At 37.5% G+C, this 25639-nt stretch overlaps 1 protein-coding gene across 2 annotated transcripts in view; it reads right to left on the bottom strand.

Annotated features, from left to right (window-relative positions):
• Positions 1-25639, bottom strand: part of celsr3 (cadherin, EGF LAG seven-pass G-type receptor 3) — a 148055-nt gene that overhangs the window by 105048 nt on the left and 17368 nt on the right. For both annotated transcript variants that reach the window (XM_047368701.1, XM_047368709.1), the window contains exons 2-3: positions 8711-9054; positions 2263-2551 (exon numbers count right to left, since the gene is read on the bottom strand). In XM_047368701.1, the coding sequence (XP_047224657.1) occupies positions 2263-2551; positions 8711-9054 (633 nt within the window). The remainder of the gene's footprint in view (positions 1-2262; positions 2552-8710; positions 9055-25639) is intronic.

Genomic DNA, 25639 nt, shown 5'->3' with positions numbered 1-25639 from the left:
GAAAAGTGCAGCTTCACTCCTCCAGCTCTCCTTTGAAACGAAACAAAAGGAAATGCGAAATATCCCCCTGACTCAAATAGAAACGCATTCAACCTGACATTCAAAGCATCTTTATTCACTTACGTCAAGTCAATGGCTAAGGCAATATAAAGAAACAGATGAGAGGGATGCTGTCTGAAAAGAGCTTGGTGTATTGGGCAGGGTAAGAAAGATGGAACAGCTTGTATGTCTGGGTTATGGCAGGCAAGAAGGGGACAAATTGAAAAACAGCAACTGTCTCTCTGAGTGTGTGTGTCTGAGTGTGAATGGCTGTGTGTAAAAGACAAAGTAACAGGTAGTTGGGGAGGAGGAATCTCTCCCATGAGGCTGATTGTGTGTGTTTTCATGTTGTTCGGCTCAATATGACAAAAGAGAGAAAACAGAGCCGATCAAAAGGGAAGTCAGTGTGGGACAAGAACAAAGAAGCACTGACAGTCAGCTTTACTTTACCAGGGCACAGTTAAAGACATACAACAAAGCAGTCAGATGCACTAACTGCTCTTTACTTTTGTCCTGCCTTCAACCTTTAAATCAATAATGTAGCAGCAAACATCGGTTTGTTTCTATCTCCAGTATTTTTGAACTAATTCATTCTAATATATGACTTGTGTTTGTATCAAACATGTCTAATTTTAAAAGCCGAATTAGGTCATTCAAATACCTTAAAGTTTTTAAACATTTATGTCCGGGTTTGCATATTGAGAAACAATTAAACAATTGTATCCTGGATTTTGATTTAATCACCACATTAGATTGTTCATTTGCCCATGTAGACTAAAAACATATTTTAATGTTAAAAAAAACAAATAAAAAAAAAATGTATTGCAAGTTTGATTATGGATTTTCTTTCATCCACATAAAGCCAATCTCATTCATACAGGCTTAAATACATACAGACAGCTGGTTAATATTTGGATAAATGTCCTCTAGCTTGTTGCAGAGAAACCACACATATTCTGCTGTTAACATCCTGGTATAATTCTGGGTAGATATTGGACTGCTCTTCTTCTTGATTATTCTCTCTGCTCTTGGAATGCAGCAATACGGCCGGCACCAAAACAGGAGCTCGGCATGATGCTGCCATCCCCATGCTTCACAGTTGACGGTGTGTTCATATGTGTGGAAGCCGATCTTGTAAACACTGTTTGTGTCATTGCCAAATAGCTCAGTCTTTGTCTTAATACACCATCAAATTTGGTCCAGGTTGACATTTCCTTGTCTGCATAGACAGCTGGGAATTTATTCTTTTTCAAGCAGGGAGCTTTTTTCTTGATCTATGTCCTTGTAGTCACTGCACTGTAAACAGTCACACTGGTATTCTGGCATCTTATAAACGATCGGCTTAAACGTGGTGGTTCCAGGGTTGCTCTTCTAACCTATTTCCTTTCATCTGAGGGGCCCAGTTTGGGTCAGATGGTTGAAACTTGGACACAACTGTGTTTTCCAACAGAACAAAAATTTAGTTTGTAATTTAATTGGATGATATTGTATTATTCTCAAAAATGTGTGAAACGTCCTATCATTTCTGTGGTCAAATTTCCAACCAGAATTATATCATAGGTTTGTTGATGGCAATAAGTGCATTTTTCTTGCTGTTAGAAGTCAGTATAGTTGTAAGTTATATAATCATGGCACTTAAAAAAAGAATGATTCAAATGCATCATTAAAAGCTGAAATATATTATGACATGCACACAATGGTCAATGCACACTTCTCACTGGAACTATATGTGCCATTCAAACACATCTAAGCTTAAATGATCACTTATTAATTATTTCCTTGTTTTCTAATTTAACATAAATCTGCATACCAGTATGTTACAAGGACTTGTGGTTCTGTTTGTGATGACCTAAACTGTTTATATGTACTGAGCAGTTTTTCACAACTGCTGTTACCTAATGAAGAACCAGTTTATAGCCAAGTTCACACCTCCTTTATAGACTCCAGAGCACTGTTTTATTGTAGCAGGTGCTCAGGGAAGATCAGCCAGTTAATGTAAACTCTGTAGCTCATGGAAAATAGAAGACCGCATACCATATTCAGCCTGCTGGAGCAATCAAAGCCAAGACATTCTCATTAATAATGCTTCAAATTCAGAAGAAATGTCTGACATCTCTTATATTTGAGTTCTAACTGTTTCTGGAATCATATATTTACCACAGATCAAAATGTGCTTGCAAGTCTTTCTATTGCCAACATTTGCACTCTCTCTAACATACTCACCGGTGTAGTCTTCACGGCAGATGCAGGTATAGCCTCCCTCCCGGCGGGCACATACTCCGCCATTCAGGCAGGGGTTGGAGTAGCACAGGTTGATCTCTGTCTCACAGTAATCACCCGTGAAGCCCACCGGGCACCGGCACCGCAAGCCAGCAATAGGATGGATCGGCCGAAACAAGATGGAAGGTGAAGAGATGAAGGGGGCAGAGCTATTGAAGCGCAGGACTGAGATGCATTTCATGTAGTTCTGGCAGGGCTCTCGCAAACACACGTTATCATCGAATGGGAGAACCTGGAGAAGTAGAAGAGGACAGAGGAAAGATAAAAGCATATGTGGAGAATAATCCCAATCCGGTGCTCCAACCATCCTGGGCCATACTCATATTTTTGGCCTCAGAAATAGAACACCACTTGTTGAAATTAACAAATCAAAGTTGTTTTTTAAATAGTCTGTGATCAGTGTATAATATTTTAATCCGGGTATAAACTTTTGCTGCAGTTTTCATGCTTGGTGCACTGCCCCCTATCTGTTTCTGCCTCAAGCTGAGGAATTTAAGTATTTTGGTGTCTTGTTTACGAGTGATGCTAGTGTAACAAGGTTTATGTTGTGTGATTCCACTTGTATTATGGGTCAGTGTAATCGAGAAATAGCGCCTCTCTCTCTGTGTGGTCAGCTATATAGTGCTGGTTATAGTAATCACTGCCAGTCTATGAGAGTCGCACAAGAGGTCTCATTTTACAGCAGAGTGTAGATAAGCATAATATACATGAAACCTGTTTTTATTAACTTACATTATTACAGGGTGTAATAAACACTTACTGTGCAAGTGTCCTACACTAGTTTCTGTACTTTCAGGTTGTATATTAATGTAAAACACCATGCTCTGTTGTAGTGTGCTGTACGAGAGCAACATGTGATGCGCCATTTGCACTGGTTTACATTTCTACTCAGGAAATAAATTCGCCTGATCAACCATAAAACTCCTAATCTTCTTTAGGAAAAACACACAACACAGAGTCGCAGTGAAGCAGAAACCGTTTACACTAGGATGGAACAGGAGATGGACAGAAGTATTAGGGCTTCATCTGCACTAATGTGGGTGCTGCTCCAGTTCGTTGTGATGCAGAAAGAGCTGAGCCAAAAAGCAAGGCTCTTGATTTACCAGTCTATCTACGTTCCAACCCTCACCTATGTTGATGAGTTATGGATCATGACCGAAACAACAAGCTCAAAGTAAAACTAATGCTTTTCCACGTCAAAAGGAGTAAGTTAAGGGGCTTTAGGCACCTGATCAGGATGCCCCCTGGGCGCCTGCCTTTGGAGGTTTTTCGGGCACGTCCAACTTGAAGGAGCCCCCGAGGAAAACCAAGAATTTGCTGGAGGGACTATGTATCCCATCTGGCATGGGAACGCCTTGGAATCCCACAGAATGAGCCACAAGATGTCACTGGGGAGAGGTATATCTGGGTTTCCCTCCTTTACTTGTGTCTCGGATAATCAGTTTAATTTAATCCTAATGCCAAAAATTATCAAAACATACTAAATATCACCCATATCAAAATCTCCTACTGAATACCTACAATTTTTTTTGACTGATAGAACTAGTGGGAAACTGTTAAATTACCATTTACTGTAAAATGTATTAGATTCACCTCTTCTATTATCTATTATCTATCTCTATAGTAAATGTATCAAAGTGGTATAAAAATTATGCATCCTGTGAACATGTTAAAATGTTACTTATTGTGTTAATTGTATATTTATAGAGAAATTCCTGATTGACTTTCCTTTTCAATGTATTTTGAGTCATTTTGGTGATTTTACTCTATTTGTTACCAACCATGAAATTCCTTTAGTTCTGCTGGTTTCCATCTCCCCTCCACCTCCAATCACCCACCTCTGCTGTACATTGCTTTCTGGTTTTCAGGCAAACTTGTCAGATTCCTCCTGTTAGCTACTTAACTGTAGATATTTAGCATCAGTAGGGTTATGCCTTAATTTTGGTGAGCACAGTTCATGTTTTGTCTTCCCAGTTTTCATTTCTTACCTTAACTTTGTAATTCAAGCCTTATTGTTTAGGACCAAAACCTGCCTACTGTTGCCTGCATTTAGCTCATACTTGGGTCAGCTTTACATGAACATCAGCTGAGTTACATGGAAACTTTAATGGCTCTTTTAATGGGTATTCCAATGAGTCATAAAAAATAGTGATAGAACAATTAAAACTCTTGAATCAATACAATAAAGCATGTTCCATTACAAACCAATACCTTCAACCAATACCTCAAATACCCATCAGTACTTTCTGTAAGTAGTGGCAGTGAAATGTATATGATGTATCAGTGCAAATGTAAATGGACTCTAATGGCAAAGCTGGAAAAACTAAACTTGTTTCTTAGAGTTATTATAATCGATACCCTAATATTTACCTCAAAGCAATCTGTATCAGGGCTTTTGGATTTGCTTTAGTAGCTAAATAGGTGGATTTATAATTTTATTTAATAATTTAATATTTTGGAAATTTGATCACTATCAGGAGGTTTTAATTATTTTATATCTTCTTAAATCAATTACAAAAAACTTGAAAGTAAAAGGAACAGTAACAACATTAAAGCAGAACATGCTAAGGCTTTGCATACCAGCATGATCATTTTAATGTCACAGTTATATTGTTGTGCTAAAATGAAACACACTTTTACATTAATATTTATTTAGAGTAATAAATTACTTAAAATAAAACCTACATGTTCTTGTTTTGATGTTGCAAAAGTCAAACCTCTAAACTGCTAAATTACTGTCAAAGTATCATCAATTTACATTGAACGGAGAGCTGAGTTTAGATGACCTGCAGCCACAGGCTCCGGGTCAATTTTATACCCTCACTTCATTCCCAGGTGTTACCTTTTTGCTCCTCCTACTTCCCTTTCAGAAACATGAACAAATATTTGCATACCTATGTACATAAATCAATGCATATCAGTTTATTTTTATTTGTTGTTAAGTATTTTCAATTATGGAAACAAATGGTCATAAAAATTTAAAAAATCTCACATATAAAAAAATGTACTTGCACATTACTTTCTAAAAACAAATTGTTCATACTCTATATCCATTTATTTTGGTTCTTCCAGTTGAGTATGTTAAAGTTAGGACTCCTGAACCAGCCAATATAACTTAACACAAACTCTACTGGGAGATATTATTTATTAAAGTCACACATTGCTACATTTCTTTACAGCAAACCATCAGTAGAATATAGAAAATTACTTTAATTCACTCTGATTCACTTTAATACACTCCCCCGGCAAGTAAGAACTGATGTTTGGTTGGTACGAAAGGTCCAAACTACACAAGTCCCAAAATGCCAAAGGATGAAATGATCAGCACCAACAGCCAGATAGCGTCATACCTTTCAGTGTGGTTACTGCTTTCTTGAGCCATAACATTATGACCAATGACACTCCTCATTTTGTTACAGTGAAACAATTATCTGTACAAACTGTGTGCTGCTACACACATCAAAATGTTTGGGGCTTAGTGACACAGACGTACCTCTGTATTCTGGCCACAGCAATTACCTGTAAACCATTAGGGCATTGGTGTCCACAGTCTTCAGGGGCTGTATATTTTAGATGTTTCCCTGGTTCACCATAATTTTTTCAGATGAATTAATTAGTCCAGGGCCTCTGTAGAGTTTCATAACATGCGGACGAAATTTGCAGATCTAAACACGAAGGACACTGGCTTTGAGGACTCCGGCTGGAAACTGCTGCTTTAGGTTATATAAAACCTTTCTACAGATTTGTTGCAACGTGTCTATGAATCTAAGGTGCTCGTCCAGCTTCCATCTATTTCTAATTCCTTTAAAACTTCATCAATTAAATCCATTTTATTCTATCATCAAAATAAATTTTGTGATGAATCTGATTACACCAAAAATGTCTTATATGGCTTCTTAGTGTGAATAATCCTTACAATTCCTAATCATTGTTTGCATGGAATGAATCGGCATCTCTTATTGATGAATTATTACTGCCACTTTTTTGATTGCCACAGTTTTTATCCTGTTCATGGTCCTTCATTTCAAATGTTTCTGTTAATTTTGTCATTTGTCGTTGCTGATTTTCATTGTTAAAATTGCAAAAATTAATACATTTTCTTTCATCCTTCAGAAAAACAAATTTATGATATGATGATGGATGGGATTGGCTGGTGGTATAGTAATGCTTGACCAGCAGCTTGTCTACTACAGGTTATAAATATGCCAGAAATCTGACAGTATGAGGACACCTTTAAATAGTCTGTCATCAAGCTGTGAAAGATCAGCTACTTTCTTAAAACTGGTGCAAGTTTTTCCCATTAAAGCTGTTAAATCAAATAAAAACTCAACTAAAGATTTTTAACATCAGAGTTCTTTTGCATGTTATGTGTTATCTCTATACCTATAAAATGTTTGTCATACACTGTTCGCTATGCATTTTTGTGCTTCCTCTTAGAAATGTATCCTATGGAGACTTCACATGTTCAGATCCATTAAAATATCAGTGTGTGTGTTTGTGTGTGTGTGTGTGTGTGTGTGTTTGTGTGTGTGTGTTTTAGGTCTGTGTGAGCAGAACGCTCAGGGCTGTGTACACGTGTAGATAACTGATGCCCAGTGTTGTGTGCAGGTATGTGGATTTCATGCATGGTAACATATGGTGGTGATATTTGTGTAGTCCTGCATGAAGCCATATGGCTGCTGTGTGATTAACATCTGGCTTGTATTACTGTCAGTTCATGTGAGATGTTCCTGAGATCACTCTCTTATAACTCTGGGAAATCTAAACTATTTGATTTAGGTGCATTGACAAACAAAACTTAAATATATAGATTCACTACACACTGAGTGATTTATTTATTAATTTATTTCTGTTCATTTTAATAATTGTGGCCTACAGCTAGTGACAAGCTAAAATTCAATTTGCCAGAGAAGGACAATATGATCAGCCTGTGGCTCTGCTGAGGGGTTAAGGAAGCCCGGGTTGCTTTAACAGTTGCCTTCAACTCGTCTGCATTATTGCATTTGGAGTCTCTCCCTAATTTGTCTTGACAATACTGCATCAGTTGGCAGCAAATTGGCTGCACCAATTTGCTGCCAATTTCAGCAAATAATGGTTATTAAAGCAAATATTTGTATTATGCATGTATGGGCAGGTGCCAAGTCCTGCTGGAAAACATAATGAGCATCTTTATCAAGTTTGTCAGTACAGGAAAGCCTAAAGTGCTCTGACGTTTTCTTGTAGATGGCTGTGCTCACTTGATAAAACACAAGAAACCTGGATTATATTCTGGAACCCTGACTTCCAAAGGAAATGCAAAATTTCACCTTCACTTCTAAAAGTACTTTGGACCACTGAACAAAAGTCCAGTCCTCTTTCTCCCTTGCCCAGGTAAGATTATCTTCAAGTTGTTTCTGGTGCAGGAATGGCTTAAGACACGTAATACCACAGTTGTGGCCAATGTCCTGGATATGTCTGTGTATGGTGACTCTTGAAGCACTGACTTGTGAATCACCTACAAGCTCTTTATTTGGCTTTGTTTAAAATCCTTTCAAGGCTATCTTCCCAAGGTTATCAATTCAGTACTTGGCTACCATTTTCTGCCACGTGTTTTCCTTCCATTCAACTTTCCATTAATGTGCTTGGATGCAGCACTCTGCACTCTTAGCAAGCTTCTTTAGTAATGTACTTTTGTGGCATACCCTCTTTGAGACAGTGCCTGTCTGCTGGACAGCTGTCAAATCAACAGTTTTCCCTATAATGGTGTAGGCCATAACATAACATGTCTGTATTGAAAATACTTTTTATTGGTGTAATGTAACATTCAAAAAAGGCAATAATCAAAATTAACAAAAATAAACAAATTAATGTATAATGCTGTGTTATTAAGAGTTTCACTTTTTGACTTGTATTACTAAAATACTATAACTTCTAGATATTTTAATTTATTTAAATTAACTTGGGTTTCATGTTAAATGGGATTTATTACTTTATGCATACTATTGTTTTGATTACAGCAAGTCAATGACATTTCACTAGGCCTTAAATTATTAATGTCCATTTTTTTTTTAAAAAGGACATAATTTCCTCCTTTTATTTGGATATTTAAATTAACTACAATACTGGAGATAAACATATAAAATATATGTCACTGATTAGTAATACTTTTTCAGTATCGTATCTCTTTTTATCAAGTGTAATATAGAAAAATATATAATTTAGGTCAAATCATGATCCAGTCAGAGACTAAATGCTGCTGAAAATAAAAATATTCATTTAGTTTTGAATAAAATCCAAACAGAGCTGCGCAATAGCATTTCAATTTGTATAAGAAGGAGACAGAACTAAATAAGGCAGTTACCTGTCTTTTGGCTATGCATGAGCATATCTGTGTTGTTTCATGTAAACAAACCTCCATCTGCGTCAGTGATGTCAGTCTGGGCCTGTTCAAATACAGCTGCTCCTCCAGAGCCTCAGAGGGGAAGAAATGGCCGCCCGGCAATGCAGCAGAGAAGCTGACATTCAGGATGCTTCCTGGTGCTGCGTCCAAGTCCGGTTGGATGTTGAAGATGAAAACATCCTCGACGGGCACAGAGAGCACTGCGGACACACCCTCCAGGAAGTTGCCCAGCAGGGGTGAGAGGAAGTGCTCCTGAGACATGTTCTGAAGGCGGACAGTGACGCTGCTGCCCAGCATGTCCTCTGTGATGATGAGGACACGAAGAACACACTGGGCTGAGATGCTGTGGACACCGTCTGAAAAGTTAAGAAACAAATAAGAAGGGAAAACCATTAGGGTGAATCCATTAGGGTTTTTTGTTGGCAATACAGATGACTTACAACAGGCTTAGAACAAAAAGAGATAGAAAAGTTTAAACCATGTAAGTTAGAACAAATTGCTGTTCAATAAGATGATAATAAAACAAAACATATATTTAAATATAGCAAATAGATCTAATTAAAGTGAAAAAAACTAAAACAGTTCAAATAAAATAAGATTTGAAGTATATACACAAATGATGCCAAGCATTACTGGACTCAAATCTCAGTGAAAAGAAGTAGGTTTTTATTAGTATTTCAAATCTTTCCAAGGTATGGGCCGTACTTATTTAATCAAGTTATTCTTCAGAATGGAAGAACAATTACCTCTGTTTTTTTCTGTTTGGTTCTGAAAAAGTCTGAGGAATAAAGCATTAAACACTAAAGGTTTCAATAAACTTCAAATTTTTAATGTAGTTATCTGGGCAAATATATTTGTATGTTATCTGCTTTGAAATAAAAGAAAAATGTATGTTAAGAATAGACCTCAAAGCCAAATATAAAGTGAAAACAGATCAGTGCTGAGGACAGATCCTTGATGAACACCACATGAAATATGACCTGAACCAGGATATTAAAGAGAAAAGAAAAGAAAAAGAGGCAGTGGGACAGATATAGAGGCAAAATATGCATAGACTGTAACACACTAAAACTATACTCACTGTACTTTACTTATATATGATCATACATTGCAGGGACAAACATTCATGGAGAAAGATTCTCCAGGCAAAGTAAACATTCTGCTGATGGCTGCCTTTCTAAAGAACATCAACCATAAAACCCTCACTCAAGTCTATTTTAATTAAACTGTTGAGTTACATTAAACAAAATTAATTTTTTGCTAGTTTTCTAGAGCAAGTTTAGATTTTTGAATGAGCTTATTCAGTTAAGGATAACTTCAATAAACATTGCATTTATAGATCATGTATTATTTCAAAAACCTAAACCAAATCCTCCAGACCATTACGCGCCACCAACAGCAGCAGCAGTTTAACTGCTGACAGAAAAAGGATGGATCCATGCTTCAGTGTTGTTTACACTAAATTCTGATTCTCCCTTCTGAATGTTGCAGCTGAATTTAAGGCTTGTTAGACCAGGCAACTTTGGACTTTTATTTGTTTTGAGTGGTTATTTGAGAATCTGTTCCCTTTCTGTCATTTCCATCTAGTTTGCTCATTCTCTCCTGATCCATGACATCACAAAGGCATTTTTCTCCTGAGAACATCCCAGGAGCACTTCCTCATATTTTATCATTTACTGATCAGATCTAAGAAATGGTTGTCAGTTGAAGTCATGTCGACAACATCTAGATGCCTAAAGGCATTAAGTTGTTGTCATTTGATTAAATGAGTACCTTTTAGTTATAGATTTAATAGGTATGCCTAAGGAAGTGACCCGTATGAGTATATCCATAATGTACATAATATATAATTGCAATGGTCTTTGTAGATATATTAGTCTATCAGTGTATGTCAAGTACAGTCTTCTATCACATCCTGGGGATCCCACAACATATTGGAGGGGTGCAGCACCTGCTACATTTCCCCTCTGCCTGAGAACCAGGTTGGCCCGCCCAGGAAATTATGGCAACTAATTAGCAAGTTAGCAATGTCTGTTCACCAGCCATGTTCATTCTCTATGGTAACCAGTCACTGCTTTATTAATAATAATTTATTTAATAATAATTCATTTTATTTGAAGGTTCTTTTCAAGGTACTCAAGGACACCGAACGAAAAAAGGATTAAAGAACAGTAAAAATATAAGCAATAAAACAATATAAGAACAAACAACAATAAAAGCAAAATAATGACTGGCACAGTAACATCTAAAGTTATATCCAAGATAGGCTAACTTAAACCAGTGGATTATAAGAGAATTAGAATCATGGATGTGTTGTGGAAGAGTATTCCAAAGACGGGGAGCTACATGAGAGAAAACCTTAGGCCGCATGTTTGTCAAACTGGAAGGAAGTATGCCAAGAAGGTAGGAAGAAGAGCAAAGAGTTCAGGAGGGCATGTAATAGCAAATATCAGTGAGGTAAGGAAGTGCCAAGTTATGGAAAGCTATGAAAGTGATAAAGAGAATCTTGAAATTACAGCAATATTTGTGTGACCAGTGAAGATATTTAAGCATGGGAGCAATGTGTTCAAAGGAGGAGGTTCTGGTAATGACCCGGGCAGCCGTGTTCTGGACAAGTTGAAGTTTGTAAAAAATTTAGTGAGGAAGACCTGAAGCAAAAAAAATCAACACAATGGTCGTAGTATTGTTCAGTTCCAGGGATAACAATGTAAATATAAAATTCATTAATTTCTTATGAAAGCATAAATATACTGTATAAAATATCTTGTGTTGAAAGTCACACAGATTTACAAATTCATTGTTTCTTCTCTTCCATTTCCAGTCATATTTCTTTGTTTAATTATTGACCAACAGCCAGCTTTTCCACAGGCACAACCTGTGTCTCATCATCAATACAGAATACATAACACTCTGCATTGTGTGCTGTAAAGCAATCTGTTGTGACAAAGGGATCCTACTGACTGGAGGAGGCAATTTCTAACCATGTGGTAGTGACTGGATGTTAAAGTCAAACAAATAAAAGATAGTAAATCTTGATTGAAGGAGTAAGGAAGCAATATAAAAGAGGTCCTGAAGCAAGAACACATAATACAGTGATGAAAGGAAGAGAGGAACCTGACAGAAATAGATGGAGGGTGAGGGGTAAAGGAAGACAGGGACACAGAGGATCAGGAGGACAGGGAGGCAACAGAGGATGAAGGACAGCAAAGGAGGTTTATTAAAAACCAGGAAAAGCGAAAGCATACAGCAGTGAAGGACTGGAAAAAGTGAGGGGTTTTAACAAAGAATAACAGACGCATATATGAAAATGTCAATTATAAAAAACAGAATACTTTAAAAATAAAAGGTCTCTTATATTCGAATCTTCTACTCTTTTACTGTGGACTGAAACTGTCAAAACAAAGATGGAAAAAAAGAAACAAGATGGCCAAGACTTGATAAATAAAATATTTAGAAAACAGTGGTCAGAAACACTGAAACTGGAGGACGAAATGTAGGGAGGATGAGAGAAATAACACAAGGGTAGAAAAGTGGGGGGTTGGGTTCAGTGGCAGCTGGTTTGATTACCGGATTACGAGGAGCCTCACTCCCTGCTGACCTCCAACACACACACACACACACGCACACACACACACACGCACACACACACACACACACACACATTCAAATCCAAATGACTTTTATAATACATTTACAGCGAGAGCAAGAAAAGGTCTTATATCAATATACATATACAAACATATTAATGTTTATTCTGCTAACGTTAAATACTCCAAATTATTTATTACTAGGCTGAATCCCAATGCAAACAAAATCCAGTAATTGATTCTGATCCTCCTCTGTCATTAAAATGATATTGGGATCAGTGACAAAAGCTGGGATAATCTGCTGGACCAGCACACAATTACATTAAATAAATGCTGTGTTAAATACACAATTTAGCCTAAAAATTGTTAACTAAACTCTGGTTTTACCTCATATAGCTGAGTTCCTAAAAGAGGTTCCCAAGACTACGAACAGGTTTCCAGTTATTACCGTACACTGTGGTTTCAAAAGTTATGGCTTCAAAACTGATAAAATGTCCTGTCATCCCCTTCCTATAAGTTCCGGTCTGTTTAATACCAGAGTTGTGCAGCCCTTTCCCACCTAATGCCGCACACTGCAGGTCAGCTGGCTGACACAGAGCATTTTGTTTGCTTACAACAAAATACAATACAATAATAATACAGTATTATTAATCCAATACACTGGGAGGTGTAACACTGGAAAAACATTGCATTATTGTTACTAATACACACTATTACTAGATTACTGGGTTTATTCAATATTTTTGCTTCAGTCTATGTATTAAAATTACATGTTTGTTTTAGATTTCTAAATAAATAAGAGATACTGTAGTATTTTCAGTCAAGGTTATCATACCAATATAATGTTATACTGGTCCATTATTTGATAGTATTAAACAAGGCTATAATTATCATTTCCTTTAGAAAGTCAAAGGAGAATGCTAATCTAACATAAGGAGAGTAACCATACAGACTGGAGCTACTGAGAGCTGTCGTATATATATATATATCAGAATGGGGAAGAAAGGTGATTTAAGTGACTTTGAACGTGGCATGGTTGTTGATGCCAGACGGGCTGGTCTGAGTATTTCAGAAACTGCTGATCTACTGGGATTTTCACGCACTACCATCTCTAGGGTTTACAGAGAATGGTCCAAAAAAGAGAAAATATCAAGTGAGCAGCAATTCTGTGGTTGCAAATACTTTGTTGATGCTAGAGGTCACAGGAGAATGGCCAGACTGGTTTGAGGTGATAGAAAGGCAACAGTAACTCAAATAACCACTCGTTACAACCAAGGCATGCAGAAGAGCATCTCTGAACGCACAACACGTCAAACCTTGAGGCGGATGGGCTACAGCAGCAGAAGACTGCACAGGCCCACCAAAATTGGACAATAGAAGATTGGAAAAACGTTGCCTGGTCTGATGAGTCTCGATTTCTGTTGCGACATTCAGATGGTGGGGTCAGAATTTGGCATCAACAACATGAAAGCATGGATCCATCCTGCCTTGTATCAACGGTTCAGGCTGGTGGTGGTGGTGTAATGATGTGGGGGATATTTTCTTGGTACAATTTGGGCCCCTTAGTACCAATTGAGAATCGTGTCAACGCCACAGCCTACCTGAGTATTGTTGCTGACCATGTCCATCCCTTTATGACCACAGTGTACCCATCTTCTGATGGTTACTTCCAGCAGGATAACGCACCATGTCATAAAGCACCAATCATCTCAGACTGGTTTCTTGAACATGACAATGAGTTCACTGGACTCAAATGGCATCCACAGTCACCAGATCTCAATCTAATAGAGTACCTTTGGGATGTGGTGGAACGGGAGATTCACATCATGGATGTGCAGCCGACAAATCTGCAGCATCTGTGTGATGCTAACATGTCAATATGGACCAAACTCTCTGAGGAATGTTTCCAGTACCTTGTTGAATCTATTCCACGAAGGATTAAGACAGTTCTGAAGGCAAAAGGGGTCCAACCCGGTACTACCAAGGTGTACCTAATAAAGTGGCCGGTAAATGTATGTTTTTTTCATCTTCTTTTACAAGAACACAATAAAATTCTTCCCACAGACACTCTGAGGCCTTGATGTTTTCATTTTGTCAAGTTGTTTTATGCACAGCAAGCATGATAGCATCCTGCAGTCGATGTCTTTGTTTTCAGAAAAACAAAAAAGCAATCCCACTACCAGACATAGAGGAAATGTTCATCTGAGTAACAGCCTCACAGGAATCCCTCAGAGGATGTCTGGGGACAAGAATGGTGTTCAATCAGCAAATTTCGACAACTCAACTAATTATATGAAAAGATAAAAATGTAAATCGCCACTCAAAAGTACTCATATCAGCTTTCCTGGTGGTTTCTTGGCCTGGACAGAGGCGCAGTTGGTAGCACTGCTGCAGAAAGGTTCAAATGCTGGCCTGCGAACTTTCAGCATAGAGTTTGCATGTTCTCCCAATGCATGCATGAGTTTTCTCCCTGCATACTTCAGCTTCCTCCCACAGTCCAAAAACATGACTGTGATCTTAGGTTAATTTGTCTCTCTTAATTGCTTATAGATATACACTACTGGTCAAAGGTTTTAGACACACTTTCTCATTTAATGGCTTTCTTTATGTTTATGACTATTTACATTGTACATAGATTCTCATTGAAAGCATCAGAACTGTGAATAAACACATATGGAATTATGTAGCAGACAAAAAATTGTAAAATAACTTTAAATATCTTTTATATTTTAGATTCCTTAAAGTCTACACAACATCTATACAACACATGTATTTTTCCCGTGACATCCATCCATTTGTCCTGACTCATAAACGTTAAATAAGAGCTGAAGTAATTATTAACAGAAAGGGAAGACTAAACAGAGTCAAAGAAAATGTGAACTATAAATAGTTCAGGGGAATAGTTCGCCTACGACTGCTCAGCCTTGGGTATTCCTTTCAGTTTTGATGTTGTTAATGACGATGTCATCACCACGGCATGTGTAGCACATTGTTTTTGACTGCAATCCCAAAGAGAGAGTAAACGCAGATGACACAGTATCACAGCAAATTCTTTATCCTAAAAATAGCACAATGCAGGTAAGCTCAGGCTACAGTAAGCAGGATGTAGCACTAATGTAGCATAGTGACATAATACAAGGCACAGAGAGCAACACTAATCTGTGGGTTCAAAGAGAACAAAGTCATCTGATGATCTGCAAAACAGCTCAAAACATTGCTTGTATTTAAAGCACTGAATGCATATTGTGATGATGATATCAATGAGAAATCCACATTTTACTGACCATTCATCTGTGACCTCTGGCTTCTAAAAATATCCAAATTGTGAGCACCAAGGGCAGCTAAAGACCATCCAGTTGGCTAAATATATATTGTTGGCATGCAGAGTGTGAATGCACCAATAATGCAATGGTGATTTTGATTTCATATATTGTGCAGTATTATTGCAAATGATCCACAGAGCAGTTTTTAGTCTATTTTTTTGTGCTGATGGAGTCAATAAATACAAATTTTTCATTAGGTTGGATGACAACTCCTGATTACAAAACACTGTAGCCTTCACCTCTTTCAGAAGATTGTCAGTATTTTGGGCACTTGGTAGAGAGACAAACTGATAACAGACAAGAAAGAAATGATTTGTAATCACTGTGAGAATACAACAGCTGGCAAACTGCTAGCCACTAATAGTGGTAAAGGTAGCATCTGTTTTAAAGCTTCCTATTGGTGCTAAACTAAGGGGCATTTTCACACTTTTCATAAAGAGCCTTACTGTTTAACCATCTCTTTTTGAACATTTAAAGCTCCAACTTACAATTAGAAAAGCATAAAAATAAGAGCAATACATGGGCTAGGTACACCTGGACTGAATTCTATGTTGGTTGCAGATTATAATGCATTCTACTAATACAAGAACGATGTGGTGCCGTTTTCCAGTTAACTCAGCTAGCTGACATATTGACATGTTATTCCTGCCCTTGGTTCTTTGGACTGTGATGGTCCAAATATGGAAAGTCACTAAAAAAACAAAACACACCAGTTTACATTTGACACATGCCACATTTTATTTTTTAGTTTAAATCAAAACTGAACACTCAGTCGTACTTTAAACAATCTTTCCTTTGCTATGGTCCAGAAATTATCCAACACAGCCCAAATGTTATAATGTATGATAAGCCAATATTATTGCCAATTCACATCAATCCAACCTTTTAGAGTTGGTGTCAAGTTTATTCTAAAGGGTCAATACTGAAACCCACAAAAGAACAGACGCATACAGTAAAAGCAAATGTGCCTTTTTATCAGCCCCTCTATATAAATTGCCACCCCTACCTTTACAATTCGCCCACACTATATCAGATCTATCTAAGAGTATAAAGACCGCATGGAAATGTGGATTGCTTTAGGTGAGAGGTGAGCAAAGCTAATCCTCTTTTCAAGCCATAAAGTTATAACTAATGCATCTGACAATCTCCATGCCTATTCATTTTAGGGTGCATAAAAACGATGAAACATTAATAACCTTCAAACTAAAAACTGAACAAATGGAAGGTTGCTCTGACATCTTTTGCACTAAAGGAAAAACAAAGCTTTTGCCAATAACAACTTAGAGACACTTTTGGAAGCTTTTACAGCTCCTATGGGCTTCCTTCTGGCGTTTCCACTTGCATGTGTCTGTACTTCACAGAGGGAGGAGAGTTGGGGCTTGGCACGCAAAGAAACTCCAAGAATAACCACACTGATTTAGAATCAATGCGGAGGTTCAGCCGATGCGCAAGCCATGAAAGTGAGGCCGACCTCCGATCAGCGCATCGGCTCTATAAGACGCTTTGTGGGGAGTGCAGTCCCAGCGTTTCAAAGGGCTGAGGGAGTTCAGAGCTATCTCTCTGTGCCAGGTAGCCTGACTAATAACACACTCATAGCTTCTTGAATGTCAGAGCATCCTCAGCCTGCTGCCAGAAAATCTAAACGGAAATAGTATGTTCAGCAGAAAGACGGAGTGGCAGGAAACAGCCTCAAAAATGGTCAACATAGGCCAGAGGGATGGGTTATTAAAAATAAGCCCTGGCATTTTTCCCCAATGGAAGAAAGAGAGATATACCACTTAGGTGACTTAGGATTTCAAAATGCCTCAATATCTAAAGCAAATATTTTAAGGTTTTAAAAACACATTAAAGTATGGCCTTGTGAGAATATGACCTTTTTTACATTTTATGTTACAACTACAAACTTCACTGGGTTTTATTGGAATCTTATGTGAAAAACCATACAGTTTTCACGTTTTTCTACAAATACAAATCTGAAAGTGTGATGTGAATTTGTAATCCGCCCCTCGATACCCCAAATAAAATTCTGTGCTACCAATTAACAGGTAAGTAAACAGGTGTAATTTCATCACAGTATGAACAGTTGCTCTGTGAATGCCTCAGAGGCCTTTAGAGAACATTAGAGGACAGAGAAAGATCAGGAAGACTTTGGAACACAGCAGACAGGTCAGAAATACATTTATGGGGAAGTTTAAAGCAGGGTTACTTTATAAAACATAATTCTATGCTTTGAAAATCTCTTGTCTCTAAAAACACTGTTCAAATCATCTAAATTTAGAAAACTGCGGCAAAGCTGCAAACCCACCTACTCTGGAGGAACTATGGAGATCCCCAGCTCAGGTGGGAAAATCTGTTAACAAAACCAGCAATTAGTCATGCACTCCACAAAATGGTCTTTATGAAAGAGTGGCAAGAAGAAAATCAGTGTTGAAAACAGCCATACAAATTCCAGTTTGCCACAAGCTGTACAGGAGACACAGCAAATAGGAAGACGGTGCTCTCGTCAGATGAGAAGAAGATTTAACTATTTCAACTGCATGCAAAATGTTATGTGGCAGCATCATGCTGTGGAGATGCTGTTCCTCAGGAAGGACAGAGAAGCTGGTTAGGGTTGATGAGAGGATGGAAGTAGCTAACTGCAGGGTAATGGAGCCTAGAGTGATGAGAGTGGGGCTTCCTTCCAGCAGGACAATGACCATAAACATAACATAAATGGTCTAATAGAGGACACAACTGGTTTTAAAGGTGGGACAGAACATTGGAGATCTGTGCATTTAGTTACAGCTTTTAAGCTTCACCTATTTTCAAACTGTAGGTTAAAAACCTGTCTTCTGTTTCAAGTGACAGAAGGTCGTGCTGTACACTTAATCTCATATTCAAACCATGTAAAGGAACTGTACGGCATACACTGCCATTAATCCGTTTCTTTATTATCAGTCATGGTGGCTCAGCTTGTAAAGGCAAACACTGCCAGGGTTAGAAGTTCAAATCCCTCCATGCTTCAGTAATGCTTCACTCATGACATTAACACTGCTGCTGTAAAGGGTTCTGACTGTAACGGTTTGGACTCCTAAAACGATAATGAGGAGGGATTAAAAGGAAATAAACCAAACGGGAAGATAGTGCAGCTTGCACGCAAAAACCAGAAAATAAATAAATAAAAACAGTACAATCGGATTTACAGTGAACAAAAGCTACACTGCTCTACCCTCAAACATACTAGACTCTGTCTGAGTGCCCTCAACCCGTTACTTCACAGCCTGTGGACTCACAATCACATGGTTTTAAATCCCATTTCACACTGTGTTGTCCCGTTTGCATTGTTTGGTCTTCCCCCTGCTGCTCTTCTGTTGCTCACTGTCCCCGAGAAGTTCCAACAAAAGACGGAAAAGGGTTGAATTTTCAAAACTTGTGTAACAAATCCAGTGGCGATCCCAAGCTGCCCTCAGGTCTGTCAGAGAAATGGATGCAGTTTCTGCTGAACAAAAGCAGCCACTTCTGAACACAGCTGTTAATGCAGCTCATAAACAGCTGCTTGAAGCACAGTCACCCCAAAGGGAAAAAACAACTTCTCTCCTAAAGAGTGTGAAAGTGTGAACTGTCAATGGAAAGAAACACTTCAGTGAAGGCATAGCCCAAAGAGAGACGAAGACCAAGCATTGAAGCCTGCAAACTAACACAACAATTACCGTGCATTATGCATCATTATAACTAAACTCAGGCAGTGGCCTGACAGCGGATTTCTGCGTTGTTTGTTTGTCAAAGCCTTTTCACCCCTGAGATCCAGAGTTTAATTATATTCTTTCCTTTAAAATAGAAAATTAGAAAAGCTATACACAGCAGCAGCTTATAAACTACATGATGGTATAAACTACCTTTTAATGAAAATGGAACTAATCCAAACAGTTACATTCAACATCACTGGACCATTTCAAGTTTTCAGCTCGAGTCGCAGTCAAACCCTGATGTATGTTGTTTCAAACAGATCTGCAGTGACCTCTCCAATGAGCACATGTAGCACTGGGTAGCAGCTGTTTGTAGCTGCAGCAGTCCTCATACCGGCACCTGCCTCTGTTTACACGGCATTCTTTAAAATGTGTAGCTTTAACAACGACTTTAGAAGTGGACAACAAATTTATTTTATTCATTATATTATTATATATGTTATATACATGGTGCCTTGCAAAGGTTTTCGTACCCGTTCAGTTTTATTTACAGCTCAAACTCTTTTGGAATATGCCAATATCAGCTTTGTACATCTAAAAACAGAAATAGCAAACTCCTCTTTGCAAAATCCCTCAGTTTGTCTCTTAATATCAATATTCAAGTCTTGCCATAGATCTTACTGGATTTAGTCCTGGACTTTGACTAGACCATTGTAAAAGATGAAAATCATGCAATTCTATTGCAGCTCTGATTGTATGTTTAGGGTCATTGTCCTGCTAACAAGTTTTAGCAGGACAATCTTCTTGATGTCTTGTGATTTGTTAAGAGGTTAGAGTCAACTTGCCACTATAATAGTTAACATACACTACCAGTCAAACGCTTTAGATACACTTTCTCACTTGATTGGTCTCCTTATTTTGATGACTATTTACATTGTAGATTCTCACCAAGGCAACAAAAATGAATGAACACACATGGAATTATGTAGTAAACAAAAAGTGTAAATTAACTCTAAACATTTTTATATTTTAGGAAAATAGCCACACTTTGCTTTGATTACTGCTTTGCCCCTTAGCATTCTCTCCATGAGCATCATAAGGTGGTCACCTGAAATGGTTTTCCAAAGAGTCTTGAAAGAACTTCCCAGAGGTTCATGGAGAGACGGCCAAAGGTTACTATTTCAGTCAGCCAAGGGCGGCTACTTTAAGGAATCTAAAATATAAAACATATTTAAAGTTATTTTACAATCATTCGTTTGCTACATAATTCCATATGTGTTCATTCACTGTTTCGATGACTTCATAAATATAAAGTATACTATTAAATGGGAAAGTGTGTCTAAAACGTTTGTGTATGAAACGGTAAACAGCTGCTCAGTAGTGTGATGTCATGACAATTTCTAAAATCAGTTAGCCCCATCATTTAAAAGCACAAAAAGTGATTAACAGAGTCATTTCTGAGGAGAAATGAAGACTGTAAGCTAATTCTGCTTGCTTCTGTTTACAAGATTAGGCCAGTCAGCAATAGGATCACCATCATTCTTGTTTTAAAAAGAAGGTCATGGGATGTCAGACACATATTCTATGCATAGTACTCGATGTTGATACTGTATACATACAACCAGAGGTTCTGAAGTTAATGACAACTGGTACTGACTTTACAACCCCCAAAACCCCCCAACAGGATAAAGTGATTATGGAACATGAATAAACAAGGCATCACACCTGGTGTTTCAGCTTGCTCCCGTGTGCATAAAGCTGTACGGGTTTAGTCAGTAAAACATGGCTATCAAAAACTATTACTATGCAGCCAAATATTTACCAACAGCAATGAAATCAACAAGAAGCAAGACTGAGAACAAACCTATTAGCAACAAGGTCCACTTTCTGACTCCCAATATGCCAAATAATAAAAATAAAGTTTAAATTTCTTAGCTAATTTCTTAACTTCACTTTCCAAAATAAGAACTTGCAGCTTCAATGGCTCAGAGTTTAGCAGAAAACACTGAGGGAGTCTGGGTTCCTTTCCCACTGCTGTAGATTTGCTTAGATACAATAAAATACTAACATTATAAGGCTAATATGATAGTGATTCATTGACAACAGTGCCAGCTCTGTGACAAAGCTCCATCATTTCTGTTGCATGATATGACTTTCTTTAAACTCGTTAATATGGGCTCATCTTATTCACCACTGGCTTTAGATGGGGACGGACACAATTATTGCTTATGCACTCATGGATTTCCACTTTTCTACTCAACATTTTACTCTTTGCTTTGTAATTATCTTTACATTTAAGCATATGTTATTTTTTTTTTTTTGAGACTTTACTTGTCTAAACTTGATCTTTTCTGGTAATTTAAAACCCATCCAGCCATGTGTTTGAAAGGTCGCTAATGAGAAACAAACAGGAGATAAATGTCAAGATAAAGAAGCAGAGCACAGACCATAAGAACCTTTTCCTGAGTTTAATCTATTATGAAAGCAGAACTCAATTAGAGCAGATACAATTCTGTCTGTTCCACTATATGACAATGACTAATGTGAAACATTTGAATTCACTTCATCATTAAAAAATCTTATTATAAATTCTTTCTCTCTCATGTTTTAAATATGTGTCTCCAGGTTAAAAAGGTAGTCATTTTCCTGTTGTGCATAAATGCTTTTTCATGTGAAAATGACTAAAAAGTTGTGAGGAGCAGCTTTCAGTAGCAGAGGGTCCCCGGCCTCACTGCAAAGCTCTCAGCAGGGAGCAGGAATTTGTTACGCTTGATCTCTATAGAAACTATTCCTGTCAGAATATTCATCCATTCCCAGCCTGAATCCACTGCCACAGTATGTCCCCTGCAGAATAATGCTGCCATATTTATCACAACTTCCCAGAAATTATTCTGTCACTCAACATGCTTTGGTATTGGAGAGAAAGACGCACATCAAGCTAACCTTTCTTGTACAGGGCACCTTCCAGAAGATACTGAATAAAGCCTCCTTATTACAATGTAGCGAGCAAATCCTATAAGTCAGGAAAAAAACAATTTTTTCAGTATATTTGCCTACTGTACAGACAGTCCACTTTGCGTGTAGAGCTAATGTAAAGTCAAACAATTACACAAATGATGGGTCAATGTTATTAAACATACATAACCAAATGATCGTATCTTTGGCCTGCAGCGGGTTAAATGACATAGCATGAAATTAGATTAGTGTTTCTATACACTAATCCTGTATTCCGTCTCAGAAACAGTCCTACATGTTTCTAAAACATTATTCTGAAGCGGAGGTGTATGTCTGCTGTTGTGTCACCGCAATTAAAGTAACAAGCCTAAAAGATATGCGGATATTTTTTTTTATTTACAAATTCAGATCAATGTGAAAACTCTGCTGTGTCACAGATTATACATATATATATATATAATCTCACCTTACCTTTTCCTTTTCTCTCACATCCTAAAACGCCTGATTTAATTCTCTGGTTGATTGTGTTGTGTAACTATAAACCAAACAATGCAAAAAACTGTGACACAGGTGAGTACTGGGTGAAACCAAGAATGCTTTCAGAAATATAAATGATGATTGTTTATTTTTATCAATTTCCAAAATGCTAAGTGACCGAACCCAAACATACAGCCAAAGTCATTAAGAACTATCTTCAGCGTAAAGGAGAACAAGACTTGCTGGAAATGATGGTATAGCCCCCACAGAGCACTGATCTCAACATCATCGAGTGTGTCTGGGGTTACATGAAAAGACAGAAGGATGTGAGAAAGCCACAGAAGATCTGTGCTTAGTTCTCCAAGATGTTTGAAACAACCTACCAGCCGAGTTCCTTCAAAAACTGTGTGCAAGTCTACCTAGAAGAACTGATGCTGTTTTGAAGGCAAAGGGTGGTTACACCAAATATTGATATATCTATATATATGTATATAGATATATATATATATATTTATCGTACACAAGGATATCTATGTAGAAGTATTAGGGTCGCTTGTAAGAAAAAAAATGATGGTGGAATGTTTTGTATTTCTTTTTTTGTTCAAATATCAAGAATCACATCAAAATTATATTTCAAGAATAAAGTTAAAGTCGTGGGAAAACAAGTCAAAATTCTGTTTCATGATTAAAGTCAAAATATTGAAATAAAGTGGAAAATAGTGGGTTTGACCTGCTTAAACTCAACTTCACAAAAAATCTGGTTAGTGATTTAGTGATTTTTACATTAGAATACATTTATTCCCATTTAAAATGGCTTAAATCACACAGATGTGACCATGACTAGAAGATTATTACTCAGTATTTTAAAGTAGGTTTGACTGTTCCACACCTCAGACACTTAGTTTGAAGTGCTCCAGATTGTTTAAATGATAGTAAACAGATGTCTGAGGCTTTCAGAAAGACGACTGTAGTAGTATATGAGTCAAGTAAGGGATTTAAAGAGGTCCCAAATGAAACTGAAATTGTCAGTATCAATGTATGGAAAATAGTAAGTGAAGAACTTTCAAAACAACTGCTGACAAACATAGGTCTGGCTGTCCAAGCAAGGTTGTCCCGAAAGCAGACCGTGAGATGCTAAAAAAAGTCTAAAACAAATCTTAAAATGTCCTTAAGGGACCAAGGGCAGGCATTTGCCACTAATGTTAAGAAAGTGTATGGCTGTACAATTGGAAGGAAACTGCACACATTTAGCTTTCATTGAAGATGTCCATAGATTGTCTTTATTGCTGAAATTATAAAGGCCAGACAAAGTTTGCAGACATTTAGTTTGGTGTAGACAAAGTCCAGGACTACTGGAATAATGTTCTTTGAATGTATGGAGTTCTTTTTTCTGGAATACAGTTTTCCAGCTGTATGCTCGAAGTGTCGTGGTTTGGAGATGCTTTGCTGCAGCAGGACCTGGCCAGCTCACCTTCATAGAATCCACCATGAATTATACCATGTATCAGAGAAAGCTTGAGGAAAATGTGAGACACCCTGTAAAAAAAATAAAACTGAAGCAGAACTGGTACCAGCACCATGACCAAAAATCTACCAGTAAATCAACAAAGGACTGGGAATGTCATGAACTCAGACAAAGTTCAGATCTTGATATCATTGAGACGATGTGAGCTGACCTAAAATGGGTTGTACATGCAAGAAACCAGTCAAACATCTGACAATTGAAGGTTATGTGTGGGGGAAGATTTCCTTAGGGTGATGTCATAGACTGGTACATGCCTACAAGAAGCTAATCACTGTAGTTATTTCAGTTAAAACACAAATTTATCTTTTGAGTAAAACATGGTACCTTTATTATTGAAGTGCAATTAAAGTATATACATTACTAGTCAAACGTTTGGACACACCTCCTCATTCAGGGAATTGTCTTTATATTTATGGAAAACCATTTAAGGTGATGACTTCATGAAGCTAATTGAGAGAATGCTGAGACTGTGCAAAGTAGTCATCTAAGCAAAAAGGGCTATTATGAAGAATCTAAAATATAAAATATGTTTTTATTATTTCACAACATTTTGTTTGTTAGATAATTCTATATACTTTTGCTTTGTGGTTTTATTGCCTTCATGATGTATCTACAAGGCACAAGGTAATAAAAATAAGGAAAAGCCATTGAATAACAGAGATGTGTTTAAACTTTTGACTGGCAGTATAGCCTACTTTTCCAGAGTTGAAAAAGTTACATTTTTTCATATAGAACCAAATATTTTATTGGATGTCCTACGTATTTCCCATGACCGTAGGTTAGATATGACAAGAAGCAAATCATAGCACTATAGCAGGTAGATTGTTAACCATTATGAACTTGTCTAGTATTCCTATTTTCTAACACTGCTTTGGAGGTGAAACTAGCTTCCTCTGGGTTCAGGGATCAAACATGTTTTCATCCTAACATGACATTCATACTGCTTCATGACATCTACTGCTGTGTTTGAGTGTCTTGTCTTCTCCTATTTTCTGTGTTTTCAAATGCCATGATTGTTGATACAAAACACTACAATCTAATAGATCGCTAAAGGCTGTAGATGGGCTGCAGAAAAGGAAGCATTTCTTATCACTGACATCAACAAGAGGGGAAAAAAAGGAGACAGATGTAAATGGAGGTTATCATGTTATCGGCCACTCAAAGCTCTTTCCAGTAAAAGCTGCACCCACGCAGCCGAGCATTTTATCCTTTGCATAATGCTTATCGTCTTTTATAAACACAGATTCATCAGTGGATTCAGTGTCTTGCCCAAGGCACCTCGACAACATGGACTGGAGAAGTTGAAGAAACTGGTGTGACATTAATTTTAAAAGATTTTAGACGTTTTAGAAACCCATTCTTGAATCGCCACCTTAACGTGGTGGAGGGGTTTGAGTGCTCAAATGATC

Source organism: Girardinichthys multiradiatus, chromosome 1, assembly GCF_021462225.1.
Source record: "Girardinichthys multiradiatus isolate DD_20200921_A chromosome 1, DD_fGirMul_XY1, whole genome shotgun sequence".
Lineage (NCBI taxonomy): Eukaryota > Metazoa > Chordata > Actinopteri > Cyprinodontiformes > Goodeidae > Girardinichthys > Girardinichthys multiradiatus.
This window is presented reverse-complemented; position numbering and strand designations above follow the sequence as displayed.